Source organism: Babylonia areolata, chromosome 10 (assembly GCF_041734735.1).
Source record: "Babylonia areolata isolate BAREFJ2019XMU chromosome 10, ASM4173473v1, whole genome shotgun sequence".
NCBI lineage: Eukaryota > Metazoa > Mollusca > Gastropoda > Neogastropoda > Buccinidae > Babylonia > Babylonia areolata.
In genome coordinates this window covers 42,745,587-42,771,043 of record NC_134885.1, presented here as the reverse complement: position 1 = coordinate 42,771,043, position 25,457 = coordinate 42,745,587, and the positions used below count along the sequence as shown (strand labels likewise).

The 25,457-nt window shown below is 43.5% G+C and overlaps 1 protein-coding gene across 1 annotated transcript in view; it reads right to left on the bottom strand.

Moving 5' to 3' along the window:
- Positions 1 to 122: 122 nt before the first annotated feature.
- The window catches only part of LOC143287018 (uncharacterized), a 37,314-nt gene continuing 11,979 nt past the window's right edge, over positions 123 to 25,457 (bottom strand). Inside the window, exons 6-17 of the mRNA XM_076595026.1 lie at positions 25,245 to 25,437; positions 23,615 to 24,470; positions 22,154 to 22,520; positions 21,477 to 21,613; positions 20,807 to 20,911; positions 18,191 to 18,324; positions 11,492 to 11,801; positions 10,446 to 11,076; positions 8,455 to 8,573; positions 7,515 to 7,637; positions 6,185 to 6,342; positions 123 to 3,641 (exon numbers count right to left, since the gene is read on the bottom strand). Of these exons, the coding sequence (XP_076451141.1) occupies positions 3,638 to 3,641; positions 6,185 to 6,342; positions 7,515 to 7,637; positions 8,455 to 8,573; positions 10,446 to 11,076; positions 11,492 to 11,801; positions 18,191 to 18,324; positions 20,807 to 20,911; positions 21,477 to 21,613; positions 22,154 to 22,520; positions 23,615 to 24,470; positions 25,245 to 25,437 (3,137 nt within the window). The 3' untranslated portion in view covers positions 123 to 3,637. The remainder of the gene's footprint in view (positions 3,642 to 6,184; positions 6,343 to 7,514; positions 7,638 to 8,454; positions 8,574 to 10,445; positions 11,077 to 11,491; positions 11,802 to 18,190; positions 18,325 to 20,806; positions 20,912 to 21,476; positions 21,614 to 22,153; positions 22,521 to 23,614; positions 24,471 to 25,244; positions 25,438 to 25,457) is intronic.

Genomic DNA, 25,457 nt, shown 5'->3' with positions numbered 1-25,457 from the left:
AAGATGGTTTATTCATGTTATCCAACATAGTGAAAACACCATACTGCAGTGTAAGAGAGAGGGAGACAGTGAGAGAGAGAGAGATCAACTCACATCAGACAAAAAACAACACGATGGCTGTAGATGCAAAGGTGCAATCAATCAATAAGACTTTTTATTCTATTTACGATTCATTTTGATCATTGTTACATCAGAACAAAGATTCATCAAATTCATGCAAACATGGAATATCTCCCTCTCCCTTCCCCCCAAGACTGACATACACAAGCACACATGGATTGAGGTGAATACACATTCTGCTGAAATAAACGGCTCAATCACAACCACTCTGTACAAAACACACTGCTTGAGCGTCCACATGTTCTTTGGATGTCAGTTCAAATTTCAACCGCTCACACCTAATGCAGATCAGCTTAAAGCTCATTAGCACAAAAGTATTCTGTATTATATATATTCATGCACAAACAACACACACACACACATACACACATACACACACACACAGTGGCTGACACAGATAATGTATGTATACATACATACATATACATATACACATGCACACACTCAAACGTAATCTAAAAGCTGAGTGAGGTGCATCTTCTGAAATCACCTTGAAACCCATATCAGAAGACAGACAGGCAAAGTAGAGCAGACAAGTACCGACAATCCGTGTCTTTCAGCAGCCCTTCACGATCACTGTGCAATTAATTACATTGTAAATGTTCACCCAAACCATCTGTCACAAACAACTCCACACAGAAAAGACAAACATGAAAGAGTGAACTCATTCTTTCTTCTTTCAAAAATGGACAAGTCATAGGAAATAAATTCTCTAACCAGCCAATTCAGTTGTTTTTAACTGATGCACGCTTTCTCTCCAGACTTTATCGTCAGGCCATTTTGAACTTAGTGCCACAGAAGTCTCATAATAAACTAAAAATGAACAAAAATATATATAAAAATAAAAACAAGGTAAATGAGTTTTGATGCAAGAGTGTGTTGACAGCAGTGAGAGTGTGAATGTGTGCAGGCATGTGTGTGTGTGTGTGTGTGTGTGTGTGTGTGTGCACGGCTCCTCAGATGCTCACCAGCAGCATCCCTATCAGGGAGGGGCTGGGGGGTAGGAAGCAGGTGAGACACATGCCTATTGGGCCACAACTGAGGTGAGCTTTCATCCTCCACCAGGGAGGTGCAGTGCAGCATCACAGGACAGATACCAGCAGCACCAGAAGCCACTTTTGGGCAGGGGCAGCTGACGCCAACATCAGTACTTTCAACATACAAAAATAAAACAAAAAAGAAAAAAAAACGCTGTGGCGAAGTGGTTAGCGTCGCGGACTGACGGTTGGGAAGACGCGGGTTCGAATCCCAGCAGAGGTGGGTTTTTCAGCCCATGGCCGACTCCTACCCAGAACTGAGTATGCCTGGGCTTAAATGGGGAGACTGGGACCACACAGTTGAGTGTCATCCACTTCAAGGATACGTCTTTGGGTGTGTTGCTCTAATTACCTGACCAACACTGCAAGTGTCTGTATCTCTCAGGCCTGGTTAACACGGGATATCATTATGACAGAAAGCATAGAGTACAGCCTTGTCACGCAGTCCCAAACCAAAATGGACCTCCATAGTGTCATCGTCATCCTCCTCCTCCTCCTCCATCATCATCAATATAAACAAAACAGTCTCAAAGTATGTGGCCTTTCATGCCCTGCTCTCATGGTGACCTCAGTTTCGATACCCCTCCACTTCTGTGCTTGGGGTGAGTCCTGTCAATGTCTTCAGTGTCGGCAGATTCATGGGGGGGCTGTTGTTTGAGGGACATAGTGGCGGTCTCCACTCTGGGAGGGACGCTCTCTCAGTCTGGCTCCACGACTAAGCCATTATTGTCATTAGTAGGGGGCTTAGTTGGTGGTGTCCTAAGTACGTTAAATCAGAACAGGCACCACTGAACACCACCAAAGTGACTCAGCAACAGTGCAGGGTCTCCTCTGGTGTGTGGCCTCCTGGCGACCTAACATGGTTCCCTGCGGACTGCCGACAACTGGAACTGTGACGGACGAACCCAGGTGCAGCCGTGTGTGTGGGAATCTGAATGAGCGGCGTGGGAGTAATGCCAATGAAATGGTGCAGATGATGAGGCAGCAAAAAAAAAAAAAAAAAAGACAAAACACAAAACATTCACATCTGATTCCCACTGATTCATATTACTCCGCTCCTCAACCACTGCACCCATACTATGTTGAAAGCATGTGTGGATAAGTTCACTTGGCACACCTTAACCCCCTACCTTGACTCTTCTGAACTCCCAGCATGGGTACCTTTCTAGAGCCATGAGGATTTTGCTACAATCCTGATATGGGAACTGTGGATCGATGTGTTCTCCCACTCTGAATATCTAAACCTCATCACAGTGACCAAAAGAGTACAATCCTGATATGGGAACCATGAATCAATGTGTTCTCCCACTCTGAATATCTAAACCTCATCACAGTGACCAAAAGAGTACAATCCTGATATGGGAACCATGAATCAATGTGTTCTCCCACTCTGAATATCTAAACCTCATCACAGTGACCAAAAGAGTGCAAACTACTAAAGTCACAAACCATGCTTCTTGAGCCTCTCTCTAAGCACTACATATTCAGCACAGAAGCATAAAAAGAAGAAGAAGAAAACAATAAAAATATACTTATTGTCATAATCAGTAAAAAATAAATAAATAAATAAATAGATAAAACATTTTAAAAAATGCTGATTTTACTAATTTTTCTCTTCTCCTGATCACTGAAATTTATCCTTATGACTCCTTGACATTCTTTTCCATGGAAAAATTTTGCTCCTCCTCACAGACATATATACATCAATGTAACTTCCACACTAAGTAGAAGCTACTGTTTTATACTAAAAATGATAAAATGACTGCAATGTATCAACGTGTAAGATTAAAGTGATCACCTTTCATGAAGAAGAAATATAAGACACAAATGATGTGGAAACATTTTTTGCTTCTTCACAATTTTTTTTTTTTAGCTGTTCCCAGAAATGCACTGTCATAATAATTGGAATGTGTGCAAAGAACTGCTTCTCTTTCTATTCTTAAGCTGAATCTGATGTAGACAGACCACACATATCCAGAGGAAATACATTTGTTAAGGTTTCCCACAGACACACTCACACATACAGACACACATACACACTGACAACCAAATCAGGACTATGACACAGACTTGAGTTTATACATGTGAGCCAACAATCCAACAAAAGGAACAAAAATCAGAGCACTAACAACGCAGACATCCACCGACACGCAGGGACACATGGCATGCCTGAATCATAATCATACCATGGCAACATCACCGCTCAACTACAGATCAATTTTATACAATCCACCATTCCTCTTGTTATGAAAGAGAAGTCACTGAACTCTGTACACAAGTTCTTAACATCCTTCACATGAAGATGACCATACTGATGACAACAACAACAAAAAAAGAAGTCTGATTTCAAACTAAAGCTGCACAATTGTGATCAGCTGGCACCAGGGCATGCAAGCGGATGAGGGGAAATAAGTTAGTGCTGGGTGGGCAGTGCAGTCAAACTGGCGAAGATGGCCTTGTGTCCACAAGGCTGGCTCCCTTCAGCTGAAACATACATGCTTCAACATTTCACATAGAGGATTCCATTGCTTCACCATGTCTTGTTTGGCATGTTTTGGCTGTGTTTGTTGGCAGTGTGTGTGTGTGTGTGTGTGTGTGTGTGTGTGTGTGTGTGTGTGTGTGTGTGTGTCTCTGTGTGTGTGTGTGTGTGTAAGTGTTGTGTTGTGTGTTTGTGTATGTGAGCGTGTCTGCCTTTGTGTATGCATGTGTGCCTGCATGTGTGTGCCTGCATGTGTGTGCATGCACATGAGAAAAAGCATAAGGTACATACAATCATGCATATGGACACAAATTTCTATTGGTCACTTGTGGCTGGCTGTCTCACCTGTTTCTTTACTACTCTTCTGGTATCACCTGTGGCCGTCTCTGTTTCACCTGTGGCTGTCTCTCTCTCTCTCTCACCTGTTCCCTTTCTATTGGTCACCTGTGGCTGTCTCTCTCTCTCTGACCTGTTCCCTTTCTATTGGTCACCTGTGGCTGTCTCTCTCTCACCTGTTCCCTATTGGTCACCTGTGGCTGTCTCTCTCTCAAACTGTTCCCTTTTTATTGGTCACCTGTGGCTGTCTCTCTCTCTGACCTGTTCCCTTTCTATTGGTCACATGTGGCTCTCTCTCTCTCTCTCTCTCTCTCACCTGTTCCCTTTCTATTGGTCACCTGTGGCTGTCTCTCTCTCTCTCACCTGTTCCCTTTCTATTGGTCACCTGTGGCTGTCTCTCTCTCTCTCTCACCTGTTCCCTTTCTATTGGTCACCTGTGGCCGTCTCTCTGTTTCACCTGTTCCCTATTGGTCACCTGTGGCTGTCTCTCTCTCTCACCTGTTCCCTTTCTATTGGTCACCTGTGGCTGTCTCTCTCTCTGACCTGTTCCCTTTCTATTGGTCACCTGTGGCTGTCTCTCTCTCTCTCTGTCTCTCTCTGACCTGTTCCTTTTCTATTGGTCACCTGTGGCTGTCTCTCTCTGACCTGTTCCCTTTCTATTGGTCACCTGTGGCTCTCTCTCTCTCTCTCTCTCTCTCTCTCCCTGACCTGTTCCCTTTCTATTGGTCACCTGTGGCTGTCTCTCTCTCTCTCTCACCTGTTCCCTTTCTATTGGTCACCTGTGGCTGTCTCTCTCTCTCTCTCTCACCTGTTCCCTTTCTATTGGTCACCTGTAGCTGTCTCTCTCTGACCTGTTCCCTTTCTATTGGTCACCTGTGGCTGTCTCTCTCTCTCTCTGTCTCTCTCTCACCTGTTCCCTTTCTATTGGTCACCTGTGGCTGTCTCTCTCTCTCTGACCTGTTCCCTTTCTATTGGTCACCTGTGGCTCTCTCTCTCTCTCTCTCTCTCTCACCTGTTCCCTTTCTATTGGTCACCTGTGGCTGTCTCTCTCTCTCTCTCTCTCTCTCTCTCACCTGTTCCCTTTCTATTGGTCACCTGTGGCTGTCTCTCTGTTTCTCTGACCTGTTCCCTTTCTATTGGTCACCTGTGGCTGTCTCTCTCTCTCTCTGACCTGTTCCCTTTCTATTGGTCACCTGTGGCTCTCTCTCTCTCTCTCTCTCTCTCTCTCTGACCTGTTCCCTTTCTATTGGTCACTTGTGGCTGTCTCTCTCTCTCTTTCTCTCTCTCTCTCACTCTCACCTGTTCCCTTTCTATTGGTCACCTGTGGCTGTCTCTCTCTCTCTCTCTCTGACCTGTTCCCTTTCTATTGGTCACCTGTGGCTGTCTCTCTCTCTCTCTCTGACCTGTTCCCTTTCTATTGGTCACCTGTGGCTGTCTCTCTCTCTCTCTCTCTGACCTGTTCCCTTTCTATTGGTCACCTGTGGCTGTCTCTCTCTCTCTCTCTCTGACCTGTTCCCTTTCTATTGGTCACTTGTGGCTGTCTCTCTCTCTCTCTCTCTGACCTGTTCCCTTTCTATTGGTCACCTGTGGCTGTCTCTCTCTCTCTCTCTCTCTCTCTGACCTGTTCCCTTTCTATTGGTCACCTGTGGCTGTCTCTCTCTCTGTCTCTCTCTGACCTGTTCCCTTTATATTGGTCACTTGTGGCTCTCTCTCTCTCTCTCTCTCTCTCTCTCTCACCTGTTCCCTTTCTATTGGTCACCTGTGGCTGTCTCTCTCTCTCTCTCTCTCTGACCTGTTCCCTTTCTATTGGTCACCTGTGGCTGTCTTTCTCTCTCTCTCTCTGACCTGTTCCCTTTCTATTGGTCACCTGTGGCTGTCTTTCTCTCTCTCTCTCTCTCTCTCTCTGACCTGTTCCCTTTCTATTGGTCACTTGTGGCTGTCTCTGTCTCTGTCTCTCTCTCTCTCTCACCTGTTCCCTTTCTATTGGTCACCTGTGGCTGTCTCTCTCTCTCTGACCTGTTCCCTTTCTATTGGTCACCTGTGGCTGTCTCTCTCTCTCTGACCTGTTCCCTTTCTATTGGTCACCTGTGGCTGTCTCTCTCTCTCTGACCTGTTCCCTTTCTATTGGTCACCTGTGGCTGTCTCTCTCTCTCTGTCTCTCTGACCTGTTCCCTTTCTATTGGTCACCTGTGGCGGTCTCTCTGTCTCTCACCTGTTTCCTTTCTTCCACTCGTCCAGCTGCTGTCTGATGGCCATCTGTCTCTGCTGGTTGGCCCGCTCCTCTTTCTCCACCTCCTTCTGCACCTTCTGCCAGTTCTGCACCATGGTCGACACCCCCTTCTTCTTCAGTGACATCGTGTGGCTGCCCAGCTGTGGCCAGAAAAATGTGTGTTCAATAACATCATGATTTCATTTGATTGGATATGGATACTTATATAAAGCCTATCCTAGGTCGGAGACCAAGCTCTAAGCACTTTTCAAACTCAGGGTCATTTGCACAACAGGCTGCCTACCTGGGTAGAGCCGACTGACAGCTGATACTGGACGCTCATCAACGATGTCTAAACCGTGGTGAAATAAAATCACTGTGGCACAACTTTTGAAATGTAACAACTATTTCTTGTGTACGTTTTCATAGTGGTGTGACTGATTTTACTAAACAAAAAGTAATGCAGTCTTACGAATTTTAAGTCCAAATAAAGAATGGTGACCGTTAACCTGATGATGATGATGATTTGGATACTAACATAGTGCCTATCCTCAGTCGGAGACCAAGCTCTTAAGCCCTTTACAAACTCGGGGTCATTTGCACAACAGGCTGCCTACCTGGGCAGAGCCAACTGATGGGTGCCACTGGCACCTGATCTGTAAAGCTTGATCTTATGAGTGAGATGACAACATTCACTGCCTAGCAAACTCCTCAGCAGCGGTCAGCAGATTAAATCACCTGTGTATGTTATGGCCAATCAATCAGCATGTTCATCATGCACTGCTGTTGACATTCTCTATCATCAGCATAGTGAGGATAAATCACCTGTGTATGTTATGGCCAATCAATCAGCATGCTGTTGACATTCTCTATCAACAGCATAGTGAGGATAAATCACCTGTGTATGTTATGGCCAATCAATCAGCATGTTTATCATGCACTGCTGTTGACATTCTCTATCATCAGCATAGTGAGGATAAATCACCTGTGTATGTTATGGCCAATCAATCAGCATGTTTATCATGCACTGCTGTTGACATTCTCTATCATCAGCACAGTGAGGATAGCTGGGAAACGGACCAGATGGACACTCACAGAAAATCATCATGTGGTGCCCCTACACATAAATACTTTTGTGTGATACCAAAAAAAAACCCACAAAAAAACCCTCTTCAGCTGTGAGTGTGAAGCAGACAAATCTGATCTCTTGTAATTTGTGTGATTTACACTGCACATGTGGTGATGTACACTCACACACACATATGTTCAGACAAACAAGCCTACAGTATCACACACACACACACACACACACAAACTCCCAATGCACACTGACCTTTTCCTTCTTCTTCTTCTTGTGTTTCTCTGGCTTGTCCCTCTTGTGGAGATCACCACCACTGCTACTGCTGGGCTCGTGAGAGGGGGCAGGGCTTCTGGACGACCGGTGTCGCTCTTCCGTCTGCACATCGTTGTCACAAATATAAATGTTTAAAAAGGTATAAAATAGAAATACCAAAAACAAACTTCCTACTGTGATCTAAATTCACTCAATCCGTACCCTTTCATGCTATCCAGATGTGTGCAACATGCTTGTTCATGGTGAAAAGATGCATATACAAACATACAAATAACATATACATTCATTCACACAACACGCACAAGCACAACACACACACACACACACACACACACACACACACACACACACACACACCCCCACATACAACAAACCCACACACACACTATACACACATATACATGCACAGCACATTCATATATACACATACACATACACTAAACTGTAAACACACCCATATTCACCACATCCACACTCAAACACACACAAACACCACACCCATACCATACACACATACATAACATTCATACAAGCACAATACATTCACACACACACACACACACACACACACACACACACACACACACACACCCCACATACAACAAACCCACACACACACTATACACACATATACATGCACAGCACATTCATATATACACATACACATACACTAAACTGTAAACACACCCATATTCACCACATCCACACTCAAACACACACAAACACCACACCCATACCATACACACATACATAACATTCATACAAGCACAATACATTCACACACACACACACACACATACACACACACCATACCCACCCACACTCCACACAAACATACAAGCACAATACAGCCACACACACACACACACACACACACCACTCCACCAGTCCACCAGCTGCAGGGAACAAGGGAGCTAACCTTGGGAGAAGACACACTGGTGCTGGAAGCACTGTCGGGCAATGGCTGACCACCGGCTGTGTTCAGTACAGGGGCTGCACTCAGCACCGGCAGTGAAGACACAGTGGAGGATTCCAGTCCTGTCAAAAAAAAACCAGACCATCCACAAGTGACAACACTGTCTATCATATGTTGGCTGTAACCTGCTTCTTCTTCTGCATTCATGGGCTGCAACTTCCATATTCACTCAAATACATTTCTGAGAGTGCTTTTTCATCTTGCCAGTTCTCATCTTGTCAGTTCTCATGTAAGCATGCAAGTCATCAACTCTGCGGAACTCCCAAGGAAGATCCAAGCTGCAGAAATGAAGTACATTTCATACACTGACACATCACTAATGAGGAGGTGCACAAAAGAGTGAGACAACACATGAACCACTATGAAGATCTGCTGTCTAATGTAAAGAAAAGTGAAATGACATGGCCATGGCTTTTTCGTATACAACCGTTTTTACTCCCGTGTCAGCAGCCATATTCCGTTTTCAGGAGTGTTCATGCTGGTTAGGTTCTTGTTTTCATAACCCCATTGCTGATCTTTAATGAGGGTATTTGATCTTCTGCATGTGTATACAGCATACACACGAAGGCAGTTCAAGCACTAGGTCTACACGTATGTTGACCTGGGAGACTGGAAAAATCTCCACCCTTTGCCCACCAGGTGCACCAAAACTGAGAATGAGGAAACTCTGGTGCAAATCCAACACTCTTAGCATTTGGCAGCTGCACCCAAATGCTTTCCAGTTCAATTCAGGGACTAGGGAGTGAGGGGCAAGGTGAGGTGTTACCAATACTTTCACATATCTATCCAAATCATATTTCTGCTCACCATCAGAAACAAAAATGTTTGTCGAACCGAAAATTGTATGCTAGAAAGTAAACAATTCAACCTGAAGCAGCCTACATCAACCACCATTTCGTTCTTCGATCATAGTGTAGATCTATCAAAGTTTCAGTCCTTCCCTGTCTTCATCATGGCTTAACCACATGGACAAATCATAACAAAAACTTCAAACGTTTTCGGAAATCTCCAATTTTAGGGCTGATTTCTTTTAAAACATCAACTGAATGACTGCACAAAATGATCCAAGTCATATATTTTCCTCAATGTTATGAAATAAGTAATCTTTTATAGAAAAGTATTGAAAGATTGTGCTGAATGTGAATGCACACCTGGTCAGTCATGGACCTGTCAGATCAGTATTTCACTAATAAGTAATATCCATACACATGAATACAGGGATGTATGTTCAATTCATATCTGTCAACCTATAGCTATACCCGTCTTTTCCATGACTTTACTGCCCAGATTCTTCCTCACAAAAGTAGCTGTAGCATACATAGAAGAACCCCAGGCACAGGTATAGTTGTCCCTGACAAAACTGTATTGTATTTACAAATAAACTTCTGTGTCAACACCACATTCCGCTACCAGAAATATGAGCTCCTCTCCCTGGGGAGAAGGCAACGCACAGTGAAATGCCACCAATTTGTTCTTCTTTATTTTTCTGTCTGCAATTGATTTTCTCTTCCTATCAAAGTGGGTTTTCAAACCGTTTTTTCTTGCCTGGGATGGCTCCGTTGTTGCCTTGGTTATTTCACTTGTGCTGAATGCATGTTGTGACATGGGACCTCAGTTTATGAATAAAGATGAATTGTACTGCATTCAACATGACAACAATTAACAGACGTGCAAACAGGGGGAAAAAAAGACATGATTACAGGAGCAACGCTTGTCAATTTCACACCCAGACAAATCCAATATTCCTAGTGACCTGACCCAGTTCACTTGGTAATAAAGACCTACTATTCTATTAACACAAATCAAAATTAATATATACATATATCTATATGCATATATATGTAGTGAAAGATAGCAAAGGAAACAGTGAATAAAAGCCAGCAGAGACAACAAAGCGTGACAATGACAGCCTCCCAAACTGTACAAGGGCTCACCTGCGACAAGCCCTGAGGACGTTGATGACGACACACATGCCACAGCCGAAGCAACGGCAGCAGCAGGGGGGGGAGGAGGGTGGTGAGGAGGGAAACGCAGCTGGGGGGGCCTGGAGATCACGGCAGGGTCCTCCACCACCATGGCCGCCACCGCCACACCCTCCCCCTCCTCCTCCCCTCCACCCTCCTTCCTCTCCACGTCCATCACTCCCACCCCCCCTTCCTCCTCATCCTCCTCCACCATCTCCTCCCCGTCAATGTCCGGGTCCAGGTTGGGCATGTCTGCCGCCGCCCCCACCACCTCTTCCACCTTCCCTCTCTCACCACCCTCGTCCGAGGAGTCGTCAGCACAGACGTAAGCATCCTCAGTGCCAGTTGTTGCTGTGGTGTTGGTGGTGGTGGAGGTGGTGGTGGTGGTGGTGGCCTCGTCGGCGGGGGGGAGAGGAGGAGGTGGGGGAGGGGGCAGGCCCAGCAGCAGCTCGGTGCCGGGGGGCAGGGGCTCTCCAGGAAACAGAGCCTGCAGGGCTGATGGGGGGGGCACTGCTGCCACTCCCCCGTCAGTGAGGGGGTCGGGGGGGCTGTCTGTTGTGGAGGTGGACGGCTGGTTGTCCCCGCTCTCCTCCCTCATCACCTGGAGACACAGTGTGCACTCAGGTGAGACATGTGTGAGAGACATGGGAATCTATTGATGTGTGTGACACATTACACGTGAGATACATAATAATTCTTCAGGTGCCTTTCCATGTAAAACATACTCAATTGTGCTATACAATTGTAAATACTGACATTTAAAACATGCATTTAAACACTAAAATGAAAAAAGAAAAACTTACATGCGCAACCCTTTACCATCAGCCAACCAAACACTCAAGCACAAATTAATGCACACACACGTGCGCACGCGCAGGCTCGCACACACACACACACACACACACACACAATCATGTAAAGGAAGCATACTGGTTCTTGTAAAAAGAGACCAAACAGAAGCATGCTGGAACTCGTAAAAAGAGACATGACAGCAGTACACTCCTTATCGTACACACCTCCGCCTCTTCCTTGACCATGGCCACACCATCCAGATCCTCTTCCACACCATCTGGATACGCGACCACGCCATTCTGATTCTTCAGCGATCCGTCTGGATGCTCGGCTGCAGCTTCCCTTTCCTCGCTGGACGCTGTCTTGGAGCTGTGCTTCAGCGCTGGCTCTGGTCCAACAACAACCTTTGACCTCTTCTTCTTGGCGCCCTTCCCTTTCCGGGTCTTGCGCTCCTCTGTCTTGGAGGCGTCCTCTGGGTACTCCCACTGCGTCTCACCCGTGCTCCCGTTGATGTAGAAGTAGCGCCTGAAATTGCTGTGAGGCGAAAAACCCCACAGGCCAAAAAACACACAGATCAGTCCCTGAGCATGGCAGTGAGTCACTGTTTATGGTGGGTGTGAGGTGTTCCTTGGCTTGCCTGTGTGGCTGTGCTGAGAGGTATCTGTGTTTTGAGCTCTGTTTTGTGAGTGGAAGGTGTTTCTTGGCTTGCCTGTGTGGCTGTGCTGAGAGGTACCTGTGTTTTGAGCTCTGTTTTGTGAGTGGAAGGTGTTTCTTGGCTTGCCTGTGTGGCTGTGCTGAGAGGTACCTGTGTTTTGAGCTCTGTTTTGTGAGTGGGAGGTGTTTCTTGGCTTGCCTGTGTGGCTGTGCTGAGAGGTATCTGTGTTTTGAGCTCTGTTTTGTGAGTGGAAGGTGTTTCTTGGCTTGCCTGTGTGGCTGTGCTGAGAGGTATCTGTGTTTTGAGCTCTGTTTTGTGAGTGGGAGGTGTTTCTTGGCTTGCCTGTCTGGTTGAGGCAATGTTCATCTGTGTTTTGAGTTCAAGGCAGGGTTTCCTTTCAACACAGCCCTGCTCAAAGACTCCAGGCAGATTTCTCTGTGAAAGTGTAGCATGTTTCTGCATGTAATGAACCCCTTTTTTTTTTCTTCTTTTTTTTTCTCTGTCTTTTGATGGAGGGGTGGATGAGGAGGAGGGGTTTGGGGGGTATAGAAGAAAGCCGAGCATTAAAGAGAAGTTGGACAGTGATCATGTGGTTTCAGCACACACACACACACACGTGTGTGTGTGTGTGTGTGTGTGTGTGTGTGTGTACATGTTTTAAGTGTTTCATGCAAGTACTTTGTTTAGCACAACTAACTCTTTGAGGGCAAGTTGTGTTGTAGCTGTGGAAGAAACCAAGGACATGCTAATTTTTTGTTCAGTGTTTCAGAACCGCATCTCTGTGGTACAGATGTCATGCTTCCGTGGCTTTAAGGATATTGTTCCTATATAAAAGTAAAACAAAAACTGAATTTTTAAAAAATCTGAACCCTCTACAAAGATGTGGAATTGTAAGAATTTGCTTCTAACCATCTCCTGTGGCTTTGCTTCAACGTGGCTTGTTATCCCAGGCTTACAGCTAAATGCCAGATGAGCACCTCAATACTGCAAGCACTGAACTGTGTGTTCACATGACAAGACCCTGGTACATGCACCAAATCATAGCATACAATCTTCCTCAATTCATTTTTACCCTAGACATATCACAGCATCAAATCTCCCTCCTCAACTTCTTTTTAACCCTTCATATCACTGGAGTGATTACTGTTGAATCTTGTAGGACTTCTTGCTTCCAGAATGTCTACTGAAGCAAGAGAGGTTAACTACAGTTACTCAATCCAAACCAGAAAAAAAGTTCTTGTTCATGACATTCATACCTAACCTTCAATATCAGACAATCAAACATTCTTTTGGTCATACAAAATTTTATATCCATGGATTGTCTTTTATCTCAGTAGAAAAATCATAATTAAAAAAAAATAATTTGAAAAATGTTCTGCTGTCTACATAAACTGAAATCTATGCACTGTGAAAAAAGTTGTTCCACAACAATTTTTTTTTCCATTTCATTATCTTCAATACTTGCTGTACTGATGATCGATGACCCCCCACCCCCAGAAAATGAAAAAAACAATATATATATATATATATATATATATATATATATATATATATATATATATATATAACTGATTTGTTGGACAACTCAATATTACAGATGTTTTAATTCATATGCAGCACACCCTCTGAACCTTAAAAACGTAAAAGACAAACCAGCTGCACAAAAATATAGATCTATTAGGAAAATAAATAATAATCAGAGAGAGAGAGAGAGAGATGATCAACAGTGTCAAGCTTACTTGTAACAGGATTAGGTTTTACAAACTGACAGCAGTGGAAAGAAATGAAAGAAATGAACAGTTCCCCAATAACTGCCTGTTCTTCTAGCTGCCTGCCTGTCCTCCTGAAGTTTCAAATACTGTCCACAATACATAATATCTTGGTCTCTTACTGTCCACAATATATAATATCTTGGTCTCTTACTGTCCACAATATATAATATCTTGGTCTCTTACTGTCCACAACATATAATATCTTGGTCTCTTACTGTCCACAACATATAATATCTTGGTCTCTTACTGTCCACAACATATAATATCTTGGTCTCTTCTGGTGCCAAGGACGAGGGGATGGGGAAGGGGGGTGGGGTGGGGTGGGGTGGGAGGAGTTGGGATTGGGGAACCATAAGTTACTAGAAAAACAAGTATTGAGCACTTGCAGACACTAATGTGAGTAAAACTCATCTGTCCCAAAGCTACACCCAAAACACAAATTCCTTCCATGGAGAGAAGGAAAAAGAAAAAAAGCTACAAATCAGTTTGAGAAGCTTATCCACTCTCTCCTCATTTTGAGTAATGTGACTGACAAGTGACACATTCTACAGTCAATCACAACCCACCAAAACCCCAAACACGTCCAGGTAAGTTAACTCTTCGCTGTCAGGTCAGGGAGAAAGGGGGTTGTGGGATCAAGGTGGAAGTTAAAACATAAATGATCAAACGTTAATACTCAAATGATTTTCAAATGATTTCCTTTTCTGTTCTTCCAATTCTTTACTATTCCACACAAGATCCTCCAGATTCAAATAGACTGAATGAACAGAGCCTAATAACAGAGAACAGTAAGTTTTGATATATATACACTCATGGCACAAGGTACTCATTTACATCAGAACAGTTTTCCTCTTTCTTTATATCAAATAATTTGGTAATTACATGAACGTGCAAAACAGACAAAAGAATTTGCACATCTTTATCAGCTATAATGGATCACATTTACTCTACATCTTCTCATACCCTTGTACAAAAAAACTAAATAACTTCTCTGTTAATTTAAAAAAGAAAAAAAAAAGAAAGAAAGCTGATAGTAGTTGTCTGTGCATGTGCCTGTCAGCAGATGAAATGTGTGTGCTTATAAAAATGAATGTATGCACCTATGCATGTATGTACTCTGTGATGTTGACATATTTATTACAAAGATACATATAAATTTTCTATATTTGATGATTTGTTTTTGTACTGATTACCAGTATATATGAAAACTTCATGACTCTTAGTCTTACAAAGTGAAATCAAAAACTACAAGTAGAATTACTAGAAACTATCTGTGATGAACTGTCAAGTGAACTGAACAGATTTGCAAATGTACCTTGTACTAAGTTGTGGCAAACTAATCAGAAGGTCACAAGTAGTATGCAACAAAGAGCACCACTTTTCACACATATGCACTCACACATGTGCAGACACAAACATTCTCACAAAACCTGTCTCTCAACATCTGCCTTGTTTGCAAGTCTTTTATTTTTTCAGAAAAATAGGTCAACCACCCTATCATGTACATCCATCATGAGTGTTCATTAAAGATGTTCAGACCCACGTGGTTTCAGCAATATCTTTTTACATTAAAAAAAAAATTAAAAAATTAAAAAATCCTGTCAGCTGAACCAAGGCACTCTGAGAGAAACAATCTTGCTGCCAACAATTATCGCAAAACTCTGAAACCAATCCAACACCCACACAGCAGAGTCTGCCAATGGTCTATCCCTCTGGCCATAGTTTCACTTGGGAGATTTTCCTACAATCTTGGCCGGCATTTTGCCAAACAGCACCTGCTGAGGTAAACACCAGGAACTTTTTGATGCTCAACTGAAACACGTCAAACCTAGTCTGTGACGTCAAACACCTGGCTGGCTGGCTAAATTACATCTCCTCCAAAGTGTTTTGCTTTCTCTGCTCTTGGAATTTTCAAAACTCGCACCAAAACATGCGACACAAAATTGTCGCCAGTGTCGAAGGGTGACTTGGGTCAGACTGCAAAACTCAAACAAGTGCAATTAAAGCTGCAACAGACTGGGTTTAGCATACCAACAACACGGCCAACACCAAACATCAACACTGTAGTCTTCAATCAATCCACAGAAATGAAAGCATGCAGTTACAGATATGTCAGTGTTATAATCTAAACATATCTACCCAATTTTTTTCTACACACTATAAGTACTTAACACCGTATTAACATCAGCTCAGTCTAAATACTGTAACTCTTCAAATGCACTTTACTAAACTACTATTTTTCATTCCCCTAAAAAGTCACCTCCCAATGAAATCTGATATAATCTAAAATCTTGTGACCGATTTCCTCGGTAGTGAGTTACTACATTCAATGATGGTACCCTTTCTACTTCAAACTTTCTTAACACATTGTGATTCAGTGTACAGTGTCGACTTTGGAATATGATACAAGGCTTTTTCATATAATGTGCAAGGTCCAGTTTCTCAAGGAGGCATCACTGCATTTGGACAAATCCACAGAGGTTACACCACATGTGTCAGGGAGATGCCTGACCAGCAACACAACCCCACACTCTAATCAGGCTTTGATGTACCTATCAGAGTGGATTCTACAGAATTCTGCAAGAGGACAACACGCCCATTGCCATGGGTTCTTTTTCAGTGCTGCACACAGGATCTCAGTTTATCATCTTATCCAATTGACTAGACGCTCAATCAGATTATCAAGTTGAATTTGGGAGAAGAGGCACGACCAGGAATCAAAGCCAGACTCTCACTGACACTGTATTGGCACATCAGCGTCTGGACAATACTGCCACCTTCCTTCCTTACCACTACTATTTCTACAAAAATACTTTCCTGACCCCATCCCTCCTTCTCACCACCCACCCCATTCATCTCACTCCCTACCCCCTCCTCCCTTCTTCCACAACTGATCCGTACTTCACTTTTCTTTCACACACTCACCACCATCATTCTAGTCTGGCCAAACGGAAACTTTATCACATTTCATTTCATAATTATCATGTTTCGAACAAAAAACTATAATTTTGCACTTCATAATCCAACGATCACAATGGCATCTGTGTGGCTTTCAGTTGTAAACAAACACTCTGCACACACACACATGCACTAAAAGTCTGCTTTGATTCTTTGCAATTTTTTTCTTGGTGGCACGAGCTTTATTTGAAACTGTTTTGGTTCTGTCTTGGTGCCAATGCATGTATACAAGTTTCTGACATGGTCATGCGAAAGGAAAAAAACTTAAATTATCCAAATCTGTTCTTTTATCAGGTTTTCAAATCACAGCTAGTGCAAAAACTAAAAATGATAATTTGTTTTAAAAAATAATATATATATATATATATATACACACACACACACACCCTCGGGAACAGCAACAGGAAGATTGATGCAGACTGAAAGAAATACTTCAGAATATGATCTGTACATCTGACTGTGACTTGCGAAAACTTCTAAAGGTGAAAGAAATGTGAACAGCACGGGATGGACAGTATCTCTCCCTTCCCTTCCTTCCCCTCCCAATGGCTAATCCACACACCTGAACCTAAACATACTCTTTAACAAATCAAAGACACTGTAAACATAGCAGTGAATAACAAGAGAACCAAAAAAAAAAAACCAAAAAAAATCAGATTACCTCAACAACTCACCATACAGCAAGGCTCCTACACATCTGCCGACTTCTCCCTCTGAGCTCTTCTGCCGGCGTGTGTTCACTCAGGGCAGCCATCTCAGGCAGGATTTCCTATCATACCCCCCTCTCTCTCTCTGAGGGCAGCATTTCCTTAATCTACCCTCCGCCACCAACATACTGTTTTCTTCCTCACTTTGAAGGGAGGCAAGCAGAGTAGAGTTGCAGGTCAAGTCAAGTCAACCCAGCACCACCTGTGTTGACTTGTCACAATCAATGTGTCTGATATGGCAAGTCAACAGTGACCAGCGTCTTTGTTCTGTCTTTCATCGTGTCCTGTCGGGAGCTGTTATGGGACATGACAGGTCAACTGTGGGCTGTTGTGTATGGACCACTGGGCTAGATGCTATCCAGAAAGGGGTTTCTCTCAGTAACTTCTGGAAACAGACCATCTTGAAGTTTTTGTTTTGTGTTTCTTCCTTTGCTCGACTTTTGGTTGGTTCATATTGCAAGCAAAATTTCCTGCTGGCCATGGGACAAAACGCTCTTTGAAAGATGCTACAAGTTCTCTTTCTTCCTATTTTCTTCACTCATTTCATAATTAGCAAGATCTTTTTTTCTTGTTGCCTTAGAAAAATGTACTGTTAAGTACTTGTTCAGTCAATGAATCAAGTTTCAGCCCAGATCAAAATCCTCAACAGTATCAGGAGGGGTAGGGGTAGTGATGGGGGCTACATGACAGTGGGTGGGTGGTTCACTGGTCCATACACGCAGGGTGTCACTGAGGAGGCCTGCAGCCCAGTGGTGGAGGACACAAAACAAATGATGACGGGTGTAGCAGCAGGTGAAGGAGAAGAAAACGGACAGGTAAAAATCTCCGTACCTGTCCCACTGGCAGGTCCATCCCGGCGGCACGGCACAGCTTTCGTAGTGGGTCAAGAGGTCATTGACCTCCTTCAGGCGCTGGTAGAAGTACTCCCCGTTCAGTCCCCCGTTCTTCCAGTCCGTCATGCGAGTCTGTAGCACACACATCAACATGAAAGCTGCTGTTTAACTCACTCCGCACCAAGGGCTCCAATCAGGGCCCCACTGTTCACTTCCATTTCAGATAAAGGACTTTGATTGGGGCCTAAGTTAGTTCTGAATTTTTGGAATGCCAACTATTTTGCAAAATGATGTCATAAACTAAAAATATCTTAACTGACCTTTCCACTCTCCACTGCGACCAATAAATGCAGTGTGTGTTACTGTGCTCATGAGCAGGAGATTTATTTTCACAGTGACTGGTTCATGTGAACAGTGTGGGTCAACAATGGTGTCTGACCCAGTTTCCTCTCAGTCACAAGGCAGACAACAGAATTAGACGGAGGGGCCCTATCGTGGCTATATAACGCTCTGAATTTAATCTGTTTCAAACTCTTCATGCTTTCCTGGAGTGGTTTAAAAGTCATCAGTGTGTGCAAATTTTGAACATAAAATATGGATACTTTCATCATCTCACTGTAGTGTATGGTAGTAAGAAGGGGGCAAGTTTTATATTTTGTCCCCAACTAACTTGTTATGTTACTGATTAGTTTGGAAGTTTTCAGTTCATAAATTCTAACTTTTGTTTTTTGCCAATTTTATTTCTTACCCATACAAATGGGTTGTCTATGGTGAAAATCAGGGGAGCTAACTGGCAGTACTGAGTGAGTTAAAACTGATGGCCATTTTGCCGAGTAATATGCATGGTCCACAAGGTGCAAAGAGAAGTGACGCGTATTACAGGTGCCCAGTCATCCATGTGCATATAAATGTCCATGCTTGTGTGCTCACAGTGATAGGCATGTGTGCATGGGTGTTCATATATGTGCATGTAAGACTTTCATTTGTGTGTGTGTGTGTACACCTGAAACTAAATTCAACATTTTTGCATGACTGAATGATGTTTATATATGCAACATTTCTTAACAAAGAACAGACTGAAGCACAGACTGAGATGGGTAGTGTGTGGGGCTGAAAAGGACCCAAATATTTACACGATCATTTATGGTTCTTAGTCGTCACACTGAATTTGAAAGTACAACATTGTGAGCACATCAAAAGCTTTTAGCTTGCTGACGCTCTCTTGTCTTTGCTTGTATTTATGTTTGTATACTGTTAAAAAATTAAAGATGATTTAAACCACTTTGTCATATGGTACACACACACAAACACACACACACACACACCAGGGCTTCTGTTAATGCACATATGACATATGTGCGTCCCTGACTCTCTAAAATGTGAGAGGACACACTAGAGTTTCAGCTTGGGAGTCCATGGGACGCACTATAAAATTGGCATCAATCGAAATGTGAATGAACACGGTCAAATAACAGAGCTCGCTTCTCGTTTCACTAGTTTTCGGTCGGTATCCTATCTTTATGAAATCAGCGACTGCTGCAAAGTTCATTACTTTCATCTTATCTCCCTTTACAGAAAACGGTTGTCCATTTCCGGTACACTGACAATGAGGCTTGTCGAGTATTCTGTGACACAGTTTGAAATCAGAATGCCACTGCTATCATGGCTTGACACTCAAAAATGCAAACAAGAGGAAAAGGCTGATTCTGAATCAACCGACGTCCATCAGCCAACTTCAAAAGAGGATGGATCACCGAAAAAGGAAAGCCATGTTTGTCAAGGTTCATGGGAATAAGAATTCAAATGGCTGCAGTATGACGAAGACGCACATGTAATGAAGAGCAGAACTTATGAGAAATTCGCAACCAGGTCATCGAGCAACTCCAGGGAAATAAATGTGTTTGTGACAGGATCGACAAACTTTCAAAATCATCCTTGTACGGTTTTTCGTTTTCAGTGGTTCACTACTCTCAATCTTTCTAACTCACAATGTGCATGTCCATCTGTCTGTCTGTCTGTGTGTAAGGGGAGTGAGCGGTGTGTGTGTCTGTATGTGTATGTGTGTGTTGGGTTTTTGTTGTTGTTTTTTTTCTCTTGTGTGTGTGACTGTGTATGTGCATGTGTATCTCTCTTTCTCTATGTGTGTGTGTCTCTTTTTCTGAGTTCAGAGAGTTTTTGTGAGCGTGTGCAATTATGTCTCTTTCACTCATTCAGTGTGTGTTTGTGTGTGATGTGAACTGACTGAAAGGCAGTGTGTGGTGTGTCTGGATGAAAGAAAGGTTTCTTGACCTGCGACTGATCTGACTCTCTAGAACCACATGAGGACTCCCTAGAACACCTGAGTGGGAGTCCAGTGGACTCTCTATGCAAACCTACTGTAGGGGAGGAAGCCCTGCATACACACACACACACACACACACACGCACGCACATATTCAAACTTGTACTTGTAAACACAATCACCTATTCTCACACATTCTCACAACTACCCATCACCGTTCCTCTCCTGATCCCAATACACCCCCTTCCCCCTCCTTCCCTCTTCTCCTTCCCCTACCAAACATGACAACAGTGCACTCTGACCACGGAGAGACAATGCCAGAGAGACATCTGACCTGTAGCGCCATCAGACTGGTCTGCAGTGGGGTCAGTCCATCCACTGTCACATCCAGGAAACCCAGCTTGGCACACGCTGTGTTGGCCATTTCTTCTATCTCCGCCTGAAACAGCAGGGAAACATAACATGTACATACAATGTAATGTACACACACACACACACACTAGGTACACACACACACTAGGTACACACACACACACACACACACACACACACACAATAATACACGTAATAGTCAAACACACACACACACATTCATGCATGTGTCTCACAAAGCTTTTAACCCACTCATTTTCTTTCAGTCACTCAGTGTGCATACGTACCTATTCTATTCTAAAATCTGATATGACTGGAACATCATGGTTTTAAATCTCTTTCACATAATTCAAACTTCTCACTCTGGTGGGTGCGACACTGCTTCTTTTGCTATCTTGACATTGGTACATTGTGCTTGTGAACCAATAAATTCCTAACATTCCTTCACAAATATGGAAAACACTGTCACTTTTGGCAAAAGATCTTCTGCAAGAGATATGTCCTTTCAAGCTTACACCTGGCCACTACGCTTCCTTTTGAACACAGCACAACAAAATAAGATATCCATTCCACATTTTATCCACAGAATTTTCTGACAGTACTAGCAAGTGGGCAATACAACATACACTGACCAGATTGTCAACAGGCTCAGGGGGAGGGGTGGGCAAAACGTCAGCAAGACTGTTCACATCCCCTGACGTTTTCTCCAACTGAGCCGGGGTGGCAGACGCTTCCTCTGTGGCATCCACACTCTCTTCATCCGTCTCAGCTGTGAGAAAGCAAACAACACTCACATGAATGAGCATATAATAGTGTGGATCTGCTTCCACAACTGTACGCAATTGTACACAGCAAGCGACAGTGGATACAGAATAGGAAGACACTCTTAAAACTTTTAAAAGCTTTAACAGCTTTGTTTCAGATTATGCACACACATGTGATGTAACATAACAAACCCTACCATTCTGTTTGTTGCTCTTTTGTTTTTTTCTTAAACATCAATCTGTCATAACTTATCACATTCACATCAACAACGCAACAATTCTATCAACTGAATAAACAAATAACAAGCTTGATCTAATCAAACAACCAGAACACATATGACTGGACATTTTCTTTAAGTATCACCTGTAAAAGGTCGACTCCTCCTCCATACACAATCTTAATGTGCTTTGTAAATTTACCATTAAAAATTATACTTGAAACGCCATTTCATTCAAAAAAGTATTAAAAATATATATATATATATATAAAAATAAAAAAATAAAAAATTTTTTAAAAACTAACAACCATTCAACTGCTGACATACCTGCATCATACGCAACCAGACGAGCCTTTTTCACCACAGGTTCCTGCGGGATCGAACTTTCCTCTTTCACTGATGGTTCGGCGGCCGATCGTTTAGCACGAGAGGGTTTGGATCTCATTTCCGAGCTGTCTGCAACGTCCTTGTCCTCAGTGGCGGCTGAGGAGGAGGCAACTCTGGATGAATGACCCACCACCGTGCTCTTCACAGAACTGGACACAGCCGAGTCTGCCTCCGCCTGCGCCAGATCCGACATTGGCTCTGAAGCGTCGGACACGTCGGAGTGAGAGGGGACCGAGGAACCCAGAGGGTGGCTGTCGGGCATGGCCGCGTCCTCCTCACTTCGGTTCTCCAGCTTTTCTAGCTCAGCCTGAAAATGTGTGTCGGTCTGTGGTATGTACATACATGTGAGCAGAATTATGTCAGTAAAGTTGTATTAAAAGACTGACGGCAGAAATCAAGTAACAGGAATACACAGATAAATATTCCAACAGGAAACATTTACCATCTATCATTCTATGTTGTTGTTTTTTCTTCTAGTACATGATGATCTAACCCTGCTTTTGTCAAGCCTTTGACTTTGACAGACAAATGTATTGTACAAATTACTACCAGTCTTAAGTCTGATTCTTCAAATTCAGTTCTCTAAAAAGTTTCTATGCGGCATAAATCTTGCGAGCTTCTGTCAATTCTGTGCATGTTTTACATTTTCTATGTAAAAATCTGAATAAAAAAACAGAATATTTAACATGTCTTCCAAGTGTTGCATTTTATTTGTGTGAGACATGATGTGTGGTTGTGAGAAAAGAGGCTAATGCCATTTCCCTTTTCCACACTAGCCCAAAATTGAAGTCAATCAATTTTTTGGATGATGCCACTCACACATAGAATAATACATTATCTTTGGCATTGTTTTAAACCCTGGCAGCAAAAATTTCAAGAAGTTTTCATCCAAAGAAAGATCAACACATTTACCAGCCCAATCCGTCTATGAAAGTCCGTCAAAACTTGGTTAGAAAAAACACAAGAATATAGTTGCAAGAAGCAGAGACCACTGTCCATCAATTTTTCAATAGATTATAAAGACATGTTTACTATCCCTTGCAATACTTTATTTGCATGGGTAACATATGTCAGATGAGAAACTCAGAAAGAAATCCAAGACAAGCACAATTGCAGCATTTTATTTTTTTGTGATTTGGCAACCTGAATAGGGAAGTGCAGAAACAAGAGACTGTAAAACCCTGCATACTATAAATAAAATTATTACAGATTCTGAACTAAATTAACTTGTACTGAATCACAATGTTAACGGTACATGTGTTCCTCCAACCACCCAACTTTTGTTAATTTAAATCCAAAAAATTACTTCTACAAATTTTTTTAAACGTCCAAGACAGTTCTTTCAATCAAAAGTCTGCTATCTTCTAACAATTCACCACGTTACAACATCACAGGTCTCACCTTTCTCTTTTCCAGTTTCTTCTCCAGAGCTTTCTCCAAGGCACGGTCCACGTCATCAATGTCATCAAAGTCCATGTCGAGATCGTCTTCCTCATCCTCCTGCCCAGCACTGTCCTTCACACCGCTGTTAGTGACCACCCCCTCACCACTGTCCCCCCGACTCTCCCTCCCCTCTTTCTTTGACAAGGCGACGGAGGAAACCACTGATGACGACGACACCACAGAGGTGTGAGCGCCGGCCGCTGTAGGCGCGGTGGCTGAGTCACTGTCAGCAGGTGCTGGGGACCCCGACATCGACGATGCTGCCGAGACAGATTTTGAACTGTCCACAGACGTGGTCACATCCACTGGGGTCAGCGCGGAGGTTTCCATCACAGAACTGGACGTGGCTACAGGCACCACAGTTTTACTGGCCACTGCTTCGTCATCTCTGAACATGTCAATGACGGTGTCAGGTTTACTTGAGTCAGCATGACTTTCCGCCATGGCAGACAGTGCCTCGTCAAAGATGGCCTCCACGTCCTGTGGAAGACTGATGGACGTGGAGTCCACAGCCGAGTCCAGGGGCTCACAAACTTTTCCTTCTTTACCCCACTCAGAGGAAGGTTTAGGTGACGCAGTGTTCCTGGTCTTTCCCGCTGGTTCTGCATCAGACTGATCAGCTGACGACTTGACCTCTGCCTTGCTGTCCTCGGCCAGCGTGGGTGGCAGCTGGGGACCAATTGGAACAGCTGGCAGAGAGGAGGTGGCCTCTGACTTCTCCTTGCGGTGCTTGTCTCGCTTGTGCTTCTTCTCCTTCTTCGGCTTGGAGGTGGAGGGGGCTGGGGAAGACTCACGTCCAGTGCCCTCCCCTTGTCTGAAATTATTCAATCAATGCTATCAGTAGAAGAAACCAGCATGGGTGGTGACATTTTAGTCTTGTAGTAAATCACTGACTGACAGTCTTAGAAATTTTATCATTGAACACAAGCTGAATCATGACAGCTGAATCAATCACACAGCAGTTATAGAGTAATGTGGGTTCATCTTCTGCATGCTAAACTCCTGGTATAACAATGTTCATCTCTGACAAACCAGGTCATTCCTCCACTGTGTGATGTGGCCAAGCAGCAGGTAATATAAACTGGAAAGTAATCAATCTTCTCACCATCACCATCACACATCTTTCTTACAGCCCACAATTCATTCCTTATGCAGTGCTTCCCCTTTCTTCTCCTTGAATCACCCCTCTCTCTGCTGCTTCTTTCTTTTCCCCCCATACCTCCCTCCCCTCCCAAATAACCTGAGAACAGTGCATGTGTGTGCTGCAGCTTCTGAAAACAGAAACCTACTTTGTCTTGAACTGTTTCTACTCCTATTTTCCTTCTGTCATTTATTCCATCCCCGTAACCTCCTCTCTTGACTCACCCATCTCTCTGCCCCTTCTTCTTTCCTTTAAAAAAAAAAAAAAAAAAAAAAATCCTATTTTCTTCTCTTCAAATCAAACTTTCAAGAACAGTACACATGTGCTGACTGCAGCTTCTGAAAACCAGACACCCACCTTTTCTTCTCAATCATACTGTTTGAACCGTTTCTCCTCCTCCTCCCACTCCTCTCTCTTTCCTTCTGTCGCTCACTCTGAGCCGCTAACCTTTTCCTTTCCTTCATGCGCAGCAGCCTGTCTTTGGGGATGGCGGCCAGGCGCTCCTGGTACTCCTTGTGCAGCAGGAGGAACTGGGTGTAGCCGGCAGGGATCTCCCAGGTCACCTCCCCCGTCACCATGTTCCAGTAGTAGTAGTACCCCGTGGCCTCATCCTGCACCATCTGCCACTCGCTCACCGGCTCTGCACACACAAAACACAGA